This window comes from Haliotis rubra, unplaced genomic scaffold, assembly GCF_003918875.1.
Source record: "Haliotis rubra isolate DU_JTF1 unplaced genomic scaffold, ASM391887v1 Scf121, whole genome shotgun sequence".
NCBI classification, from domain to species: Eukaryota; Metazoa; Mollusca; class Gastropoda; order Lepetellida; family Haliotidae; genus Haliotis; species Haliotis rubra.
In genome coordinates, this window is record NW_025765126.1 from 13,109 (window position 1) to 24,205 (window position 11,097).

Genomic DNA, 11,097 nt, shown 5'->3' on the forward strand with positions numbered 1-11,097 from the left:
TATGGATAGACTATACATTGTATGCCCCTGTCTACATTATGGATATGGATAGACTATACATTGTATGCCCTGGTCTACAACTACAGGTAATTCTGTAACATTATGGATAGACTATACATTGTATGCCCTGGTCTACATCTACAGGTAATTCTGTAACATTATGGATAGACTATACATTGTATGCCCTGGTCTACAACTACAAGGTAATTCTGTAACATTATGGATAGACTATACATTGTATGCCCTGGTCTACAACTACAGGTAATTCTGTAACATTATGGATAGACTATACATTGTATGCCCTGGTCTACAACTACAGGTAATTCTGTAACATTATGGATAGAAACCAAAACATTGTTTAAGCTGGAGAAAACACTCGAATATGTTCGTTTCCAATGTGGAAGCTGCTCACCAAATTCTTTTTCCATTATGTAGTCGTTGTTCAAAAGAGCAATCCCACTCTGGCCTATTGGCTAAATTGATGAGGGTCTAGAAAGATCAGAAGATAATTCGCTCCTATGAATAATAAGAACTGGTCTGTACACATGGGATCCATAACAATACGTGGATCAATTGCCTATTACAATGGACTTGATTGTCGCTTTACTGACATTAAGAAGAAATGAGCATAACAATTTGAAAACAATGTTTGCGATCAGAGATGTGCTGAAGGAATAGGGCGTGAATTGTTTATCGATAGTATTACATTAACAATTCCGGGATATGATTCAGTTCTTGAAATGTGATGCAAAACTGATCTCGCATTGTTATTTGTTCACACAACACTGAAGTCGCAATACTGATCCTGCCGAAATACTCTTTATACAATCAACGCCGTATCAATTAAGGTTTTAGTTAGCCGGCTGTTTCTGTGCGTCAGAAGCCATTGTCCACGTGAGAAGTCCCGGGCTGTCCATTGTTCTACTTTTTGTACAACTGATATCTATCCTAGATATCGTTTTTCAGAAATATATCGATTTTTCACCTAGAATCGCTTTTGAATGGAATACTAGTATGTATTTCCCGATCCTGTCGATAATGTGTACATTTAACATCCATATTACATCAATGCGGTTCAAGTCTACTTTGGGCTGACGTCACCCATCTATATTTGATGTTCTGATGGCCCCACAGCTATGTATACCGTTACCAGTCATGCCTTTGTTCACGCTTCCGGGATTGGCAGGAGTGTGAGAATGATTAAAACTATGTGTATACAGTTACATAAAATTCAGTCACTTCAGGCTGATTTAAACTGCTTTGAATAATCTGAAACAAAAGTTGTCTGTTTCTAAGCTGTGATGACTGGGTTGCATATGATCTCAGTCCAACGGGGGACGCACTGCTCTTTCTTTTGGCGACACTTTTTTCAAATTATTAAGCCACAATAAGTTTGCATAAGAAACTAACATCGGAACAGTATAAGTTCACATTTAATTACGCAAAAGCTCTATCTTTATACACCTATTGTAATCCATCGATCAAAATAATATAAGTGATTATTATCTGATTGATACAAGACAGGACTGTTGGGATCAGTTTAACCTAACATATCCCTGTCTGGTAGCATAGCATAGCTGTAAATACGTGAATCTATTTAAACATCGTAATCTCCGTACACCTAGTGTGTGTTTGGTTGCTGTAAAAGTTAAACCTTGAGCCCAAACCGTATACATGTATTCTTACATTCCAGCAGCCGCGCTGTCGCTAATAATCTAACAAAATCTATGGTCAATCTCAGGCAGATATATCCCAGTTACATTGTTAAATAATCTATCAGTAGGATATGGTTTAGGTGCGGAAGGATACACTATGGCCAGAAGTTATAGTAGCATCGGAAGGATATTTTATAGCGATGAGTGATACATAGTACTTGCACGTTGACGTCCGTCACTACGGGAAATGTTAAACCTACGCTCTCCTTAATGACGGTGTTCTCGATGACGTTGCGTCAGGATCGGTCGTATGGCGGGACGACGTTGTCGTATCCTGTTAGCAGCTGAAATATACCAACTTAGATTGTTTTCGATCTACTGGGGTACAGCATTTTGGGACAGTATTTCGAAGTCTACGAAACTCATACCGGCAGCTCATACCGCACCAAAAAGGAAAATCATGAGGAAAATATGATCAATCTGTTATCGTCTATTTAAAAAAAACTCGAAGTCGTTTTGGAGCCTCGTTAACCGCCTAACAACGGATAAATCAACTGATATAAACTGCAGTAGGTCGATAACTTCGAAAGTGTAATGAATATACGTCATAAGAATACGGACCAAAACCATGTAAGAGAAGCCAGTCAATTTCTTGAACATCACGATGTACATAATTACTGTGCATGCAATAATGATACCATAAACAATACTCTGAACTGTGAAATCAAGCATAATGAACGTATAGATGCTATTGACAATCTGATGGGCGGTAAAGCTCCTGGTCCTGATGCAGTAACTCCAGAAATGACAAAATGATGTCAACATTACTATGAAATCAAACTTTTACATCAAAATCAGCATTTTTATCAAAGTGAATATTTTTTTTATAAGAAACCAAATTATTCATCACAGTCTACATAATTTTACAACAACATCAAGATTATCGAGTAAAAAAGATTTCATCTTTGTTGATCAGTCTATACGTTTTCTATCAAGTGCGCATGGCGGTGGCGCAGCAGAGGTAACGAACCAGTCATGAATTCTGGGATATCATCTGGGTACTCACGGGAGAAAAACAATAACAAAAGCAACAACCAGTCTACGGAAATTGCTCTGCATCAGCGTTAGAAATCAACAACTCTACGTGACCTTAAACAAAGAGGCCAGAGCAGACATTCAGTGGTGGGCGGACTTCTGTAGTAGTTTAATGGTACTACCTTTGCAGTTAGGGGTGAGCCGGTATCTTATGATGAATTTACCACTGATGCGTGCGAAGTAGGCGGCGGCGGCGGCGGCGTTTATCAGGGCGACTGGTTCTATACTGCGTGGAGTGCGGATATGAGCGAAGTTAGCGAAGCACACATAAATGTAAAAGAACTAGCGGCAGTCGGCGGAGCGGTGGGCATCTGCATGGAGTGGTAGGCACATAGTCGTCTACATGGACAATACTACCACTAGGTTTAGTATCAACAAGGGTACATCGCCAAACGTAGTGATCATGCGTATTCTCCGCAAACTGTTCTGGTTGTCTGCGTCGTATGGGTTCTATCTGACGGCTAGACATATTCATGGAGTACAAAATGTTACAAGTGACAAAATCTCTCGATTACATATGCTTGAAAATAAACAGTGGTTGAACAAACGAGGAATTAACATATTCTGTGATCACATGTCCTTAAATCCATGCTGTTTCTACAGGACCAGTGGGCGCAGAGCTAGTACGACTAGACAACGAAGTGACTCTCTACAAGCAATCTGCGTATGCCAACTCTCCTAAGAAAACATATACGTCTATGGCCAAGACCTACTTCCGCTTCTGTCTGTACTTCGCCCTAATTCCGGTGCCAGCGAGCGGAACTACACTCCTACGGTACCGTGCCTTCTTGGCGCGGTCACTCAGCCCCAGCAGTATCCCGGGATATCTTAACATGGTGAGACTGCTTCACCTGGAGGCGGGACTCGACGACCCACTTACGGACTGGACACTCGGACTAGTTCGGAAGGGTATCCTCAGGCTTAAAGGAAAACCACCAGTCCAAAAACTATCGATAACACCAGAGATTTTAGGACAAATATATAAAAAACTTGATGTGAGTCGCCACTTCAACATTGCTTTCTGGGCAGCTTGTCTCACCGCCTTCTTCACTTTCTTTAGGAAATTGAAAAGCCAGATTATACGAATAATGTTAAGCAGCTGTGTATAAGTGATGTTGTATGGTACGACAACTATGTGGAGCTGATTGTCAGACACACTAAGACCATACAGTTCGGCCAGAGGGTCCTGAGGGTGCCGTTATCTGCGTTACCGGGGTCTCCACTCTGCCCTGGGTCAGCTCCAACATGGATTATCACTTGACTATCATCTGTTTGCATTCTGTGAGGCGGAAAAAGTCAACTGTCGCCCTTACTCAACCTTTGTAAAACTCTAAAAAGTGTCTTGTGCGCATGCGGATACCGACCAGCAGACTACAGTGGACACTCCTTCAGGCGAGGGGTTTCGCCCTTGATATAAAACTTCACGGTAATTGGAAATCAAATGCATTTGAGAGATGTGTAACTATCAAAAGCGAGGTGCATCATAATTTCGCAAAAGCCATGATGGTTGTAGCGGCGGCACAAAGTGTTTGAGTGAAAAAGTGTTGGGGGATTTGGAGGAATTTTAATGTGTACTTTTATGTTGTCAGAAATAAACTGACCTTTCCCCAACACTTTGTTACTATTGACATGCATGGCCTCACGAGTTAATGTAAAACTAATATCCCAAGCGGGAATTATTTTGTTTTAACTGGCTGTGACCTGTGACCTGGGGCGCGGAGGAATACGCACACGAGACGACCTCTGAGAACCCCAGTCAGCGCATAGCACGAGCCGCGACCACCCTCCCTTCCAGCTTTCTTAACTTCTGTGATAATTAAACTTTTATTGCTTGTATATTATAAGGAGGAATTTTTAATGTGTACTTTTATGTTGTCAGAAATAAACTGACCTTTCCCCCAACACTGTGTTATTGACATGCATGGCCTCACGAGTTAAAAGTTGTGATTAAGTGAATATCCTAATTAACTTAGCAAAATTTGTAAAATAAGCTTTTCTGTCTTGACGTTGTGACGTGTGGACGTCTGCATGTAAGCGATCTTTATTATGGGTCTGATAAGGTGTCAAAACTGTTTGGTGTGTGGATCATAAAGCGCAACCACCTCGTTCCCCATATCCTCCCAAGAGCCTCATGATGCTATTCGTTGGTTTCACATTACTTTTCAACTCGCTGTGCGCATGCGCAGAGCGTGCGAAAAATATCCACTTGCATGTTTCCGGTTTGGTCGTATGTTTATCGATAGTGTAAACACTCCAAAGAAAACAAAAATCAAAACAAATATATAGTTTTATGTCGAATATAACTGATCCCAATTGATTTATGAAACAGAGGCCGGGATTAGTTAAATAAATAGCTTCATTTATGTCAACAAGCTCTTGTATATAGACATCTCACCACCACCGGCCTTCCCGCACATCCCCTGCTCACAACTAAACAAACACATCTCTGATGGAGTTGCAACCAAAATAGGACATCAAGTATTGAAAAGCAGAGGCAAATGGAAGTATGCAACTCAGCTATGAACAGTTGTCACAACGTAAATCGTTTTTATAACAGCTTTTATTTAGAGTGTATTTACACTATCGATAAGCATACGGCCAAACCGGAAACATGCAGTGGATATTTTTCACACGCTCTGCGCATGCTCACAGCGAGTGAAAAATAATGTGAAACCAACGAATTGTGACAGGTCTTGAATCGTGGCATGACGTGCTATTTATTAATCGTTTAATTTTGAGATCGATCAAAGTCTAACAATTACGTTTCCTAAAACAACAGAAGTTTTTTTAAATCCATGTGCTCCACATGCAGATGCACATGCATTAACGTGTTACATGTGCCCCACATGCAGATGCACATGCATAAACGTGTTCAACGTGCCCCACATGCAGATGCACTTGCATAAACGTGTCACACGTGCCCCACATGCAGATGCACATGCATAAACGTGTTACACGTGCCCATGGCGAAACCACTGACGTCAAGAAACGTAGCACATACGTCGTGTTTAATTCAATTGACTGACTGCTGTGTTTACTTTTGTATTTACGGTAGTTTCAATGTATATTTCCATTCCCTTTGTGTATCTTTTTGTGGCTAGTATATAATATAGAAACTAGATTTGACCGCTGGCTCCATAATGGCACCAGAGGGCGATTGCCAAGGATGAGATAATACTTAAGTGGAAAGTCTATTTGTGTCAGCAAAGGAGATCACAACTTATCGACCATTGTCATCTGTTTAGACACAACAATTGCCCTACCTTTTAATAACATCTCACTCATTAGCATTGCAATCTCTAGAACTATTAAAGGCATTTCCAATGTTGCCCCTTGTTTCTGTTGTTGTGGTCAGCATGCCCCTTGTGGCACAAACACGCAAATAACTGTTGCATAATTCCAATGTAATAAATATTTTATAAGGGTCCCTTCCTGTTTTTAGTTATAAATGAAAGAATGATCGATTGGAATTCATTATTAACAGATACTGCTGTTACACTGATCTGTCAATATTGAAGTCGTATCATTTCTACATGGATTCGACATATCAGTTAGTCCTAGGAATATATAATAAGGAACTATTCTTTTCATTATTATTGACCGTTTCATAAAGATCAAAATTGTCAAAAGGACAAACTGAAACGAAATCACTATTACACATTATTTACATTTCCCGATAGAATCGGAATAGGCATATATCTTGTAACATTGAAACAAACCTTCCTCTATCTGCTTACAAGAAAACTTTCTATCACACACCTCTGTCTCCTGCAAACCGCCCCCTACTGACCCACGCCTACGACTACAGTCAGTCTCACTGTATTCCTATCAAAAGCTTCATAGTATGCATTTCATAGTATACAACAAAACCCGGTACATTGAACTAACCCAAACCATCTATATGCCAACAAAACACTTCTCTCTATCGGCGTACAGCAATGATTCTCTAGAAACCAACAAAACGCGCTGTATATGAGTTCGAGAAAACTTTGTCACAATCCTTTTATCAAGGTTTAGTGTGTCCGTGAATGAATAGAATATGAATGCTAACGCTTTATTATCCTGCTCCGGTCTCAGTGGGTGGATACATGTGTTGATAATGCAGTCACAGCAATCCTGGTTACAGCTATTGCATCCAAGGATTTCATTGGTTTACAGAAGTTGAACGCTTTGGATTGGGTTTTTGATTATTGGAAGCTGTGGGATTAAAAGGCTAAACTTACACCCGTTTCAGTAGTATGATGTTCAAGGGAAGTCGGAAAGGTGGTTATTAGGTGAGTATTTTGAATATTTCATGGTTAATTTGAATACGTTTCGAATCCGTGTACTAATGGAGAAGGCCTTTATGATTGCTTTATTTTGTGTTTCTATGTGTAGAATTAGTAAATGTTCAAGGTGCTGGAAATATAAAATGTAATTACTCTCAACGTTTGGGATGGAAACGTTTAAAACTTTATTGATGAATTGTTTATTAAGGTTTGAAATTTGTGTTCAGGATTTGAATGCTTTGGTGTATATTTTCATTTATAGAACATTGGATGTGGTGTTTAAAATTGAAACACGTCCACCCGAGGCTTAGCCAGATATATTTGATACTGCTCGAAGATCGGAATCTTTCATTTTTCAAAACCAATGTTTCAAGACTAGAAAGTGTCAGACAACTCGAGATATTGGGGCGTTTCCATGGTAACCATGCTATTTTATATATGAGCGTTAGCGTTCATATTTTATATAACTAACATGAAGTCGAAGGGCATGTTCACTTGAAAAAATGCTTTAGAAACAAATTCTCAATGAGGAGACGTTGAACTGCATGTTTCAATGCATATGGCGGTCAAACGCGATCTTTAATTTTCGATTTGACCCCACGTGTGTTTTATCCTTTCTGACTGTGGAACATTTCAATCAATGAGCGTCTTTTCTGTGTTGTTGTTTTTCTGTCGTCCATCTGTTATTTTATCCACTCAAAAAATATCAATTCCTTACACGTGGTTTTGATAATCTGAACTTTTATAAGTGGTGCGTTTTCAATGATGTTCAGTATATATACATATACATATACATGTACACACACATAAGAACATATATAAAGGGATATATCTACATTATTTATAGTCTTTTAATGCTTATGATGATCCGAGCACTGCGCGACCGAACCCTTTTAAGAAAGGTCGAAGGTCAAGTTCACAACCATTGATGCTAGTATTCCTGCTGGAAATGTTTTTTTCTCGCGTCCTTTAACTGCTGGGTGCGTTAGAGCCTCATGTATTTGGTATCATAAGGCTCCCCACAGACCCTGCCTTCTTACAAAATACATTCCAGGCCAATATATGCTAGAAGATATGGAACATAGTTATATACAGGCAGATTAGCTATGCAGCTGTAAAACAGACTTAGACAGTAATGAAAAGAGAGTATGTAAGTAAACACTTTGACAAGATATTGACAAGATCCATATACAGCTGAGACCAATTTACTCACAACTGTTAGTTTCTCTAATGATTGAATGACCACAGCTAGGTTAAATGGTGGGAAATACACACTGTATATATGCACAAAAATATTTATTTCGACTCAATGGCGTCCTGAAAAGTGTAGAAGTCAGAAAAACTTGTTCATCGTGCTGTTCTTATGAAATGTTATTAGGTACCATATCTTGGAACATTTGTCTTTCCATGAAATAACATTTCATTGTCGGAAGTAACACTGATTCTGTTTGGTGTTTGTGTGTAACAATAACTTTTAGAAACATCTGAGTACGAACAGCTATCTAGTCCTATACACTAGATACTCAGTTTGACTGGGCAAAGAAGTTCTAAACTCCCATTTAGTTCTGAGCCTTTGGTGTATCTATAATTGTAGTCATTAAGAAACTGTAAGGTACTTGACCAAAAGAATAGCTTGACTTAAACTTAAAGTTGGCTATCAACGGATTACAAGACTATAATGAAAACACCACAGTTATTGGTAGCTGAACGCCACCAGAGTACCTCAGTACCCGAGATACCTGTGACGATCCTGGTTGCATAGATCGATGCTCGCGATAGAAATAACTGGATTGTCTGGTCCAGACTGCTGTCATATAGCTGGAATATTGCTGAGTGTGTCGTTAAACAACAAACAAACCAACACTACTGCCTTGAAGTTCATCTTCATGCACGCGTTGATCATTAGGTACGTCCTGATTCACTTTGCACGTCCTTGACAGGCGGAGTCATGTATATTGACGTGAAGACAATGTCAACTTGAGACTTCATGACAGATTTGAGGATGGATCGGTTATGATGTAAGGTAGCAGCACTGAGCGGACCCAACTCCATATTGTTGAGGGAACTATCACTGCATAGCACTGTCGGGACAACATCTTGACATGTTTTGTTGTCCCAATTGGCAAGGCGTGTGGGTCGACGTGTTTTCTTTCAGGACGACAACTGCTAGCAGAATCGTTAATGCTCACGTTTAGCAGCACAACATCAATAGAATGTCATGGCCAGCAAAGAGCCTACACCTTTCCCTACTTGATCTGGAACAGGATAAAGATTCTGATCTCGGTTGGGCGCGGCAAGGAGTATGGGACATACTCCCTCAAATCGCCACCGTGAGTTTGATACGCTGTATGCCTCGTCCATTCAATGAATGATTGACCTGTTAATAAACAAACGTCACTTTTGAAATGTCCCTCTCACCCAATTGCTCCTTCGAGATCATTGCCGGTATTAACATCTAACGTCATATTTCACTATCGGATGTGACATGTTGTCATATATTGTATGTACGGAGAGTTCTGGAAGGTACTGCAAGGTACTACGATCACCTGTCTAGCATAATCTAAGCCAGCCCATCATGGAATGATCTAATACAGTTACACTATATATAAGCGGAACACATTGAATCAGACCAGCAGTTGTCTTAAGATCACTTTTCACCCTAGATTCTAAAAGTGGCGGTGTGTGGTCCTGTCCGTAGAGCTCAGGTCACAATGAGTTGAAGTTAAGCAACGGTGGTCGCGCACAGTACTCGGATGGGCGACCGTGTTTGGCAGCTTCACTCCTGAGAGTTTCTTGGACTTAAGTCCTGCCCCACAACGAAGCATATGTGATACATACGGTCTCACGTTAGGCAAACTTGCCTCTGTCCACCCAGCAGTAAAACTGGGTACCTGGTATGATACGATGGTAGTCTGAATTTGAACCTTGAGCGCAGTTGTATTCTCCAAAGGGAGTGTTCTGTACTCGTTGACCAGGGGTAATATGTCAGCGCTTTGCGCATGCAATGTGCATGGATAAATGCGCAATATAAATGGACTATTATTATATTATTATTATTCTCAGTCTAGGCCAAGTTTGGTAACTGGACCACTGGCAGCGATGAGAATAGTATCGACCCTGGCTGTATTACAATAATCGCTGTGTTTATGTTATGTTGCCTTTTAGTTTCCACTGCCATTGTGATTCCTTTGTAGTGATTCATAATGATTGTTTTTTATACATTTGTTTCTCATTTCTTTGTGTCATATTTCTTTGTGTTTGGTGGTTTCCCAGCGACTTCTCTTCATTTTCACTTAAATTATAGATTCAACTCAGGAATCAGTTAAAGGACATAATGTAAGGATATTATTTATTTATTATTAACCATTACATATCTAACTCATACAGAGCAAAAGTTACACAAGCATCACTGCTTTCTCTTTCACTCTCTCTCTCACTTTCTCCGTCTCTATCTCCACACACACACGCACGCACGCACACACACACACACACATTGGGTTTAACGTCGCGCTTGAGAATATTTCGCTCATATGACGACGTGCATGCGTGTGTACGTGTATGTGCGGCTTCTTGTTCTAGCCCAGACTGACGCTGGTTTTATGGTGCTAGCCCACGCAGTGAAGCATGAATACCCCACTCAGACACATGATACTGACTCCGAGCTGACCAGTCCTTGTTGTACCAATTAATGCCGAGGGCCTGACAGGGACCAACAAGTACCATATTTTAACGTCTTTTGGTATGACGCGGTCGGGAATCGAACCCGCGACCTTCCGCTCTCCGGGCGTACGCTATAACTACACCACGGAGGCGGTCACAAAGCATTGAGACAATCGAAGTCTGATACTGAAGGATGCCAAACAGACATTCGATGCAGATTGTCCTTACAGTGTGTACTAAATAAATGATTAAGTTTCAAAACAAACAGTCACTTTGATTGGTGCAGTTGAATGCATTTAAATCATAGATGTTTTTGTTTGGCTGCTTAAAACTGTACTTTGTTCACGACAGTCAGTCAAAGAATATTCTGGTGTGCGTTCTTTTCTAGAATGCTATCAAAATATTTACTGCACTTGGCG

The 11,097-nt window shown here is 40.2% G+C and overlaps 1 protein-coding gene across 1 annotated transcript; it reads left to right on the forward strand.

Moving 5' to 3' along the window:
• Positions 1–3,175: 3,175 nt before the first annotated feature.
• Positions 3,176–4,011, forward strand: LOC124265238. The gene is made up of 2 exons (XM_046700032.1): positions 3,176–3,649; positions 3,811–4,011. The coding sequence occupies exons 1-2, from the start codon at positions 3,449–3,451 to the stop codon at positions 4,009–4,011; spliced, it is 402 nt and encodes a 133-aa protein (XP_046555988.1). The 5' UTR covers positions 3,176–3,448.
• Positions 4,012–11,097: the final 7,086 nt, after the last annotated feature.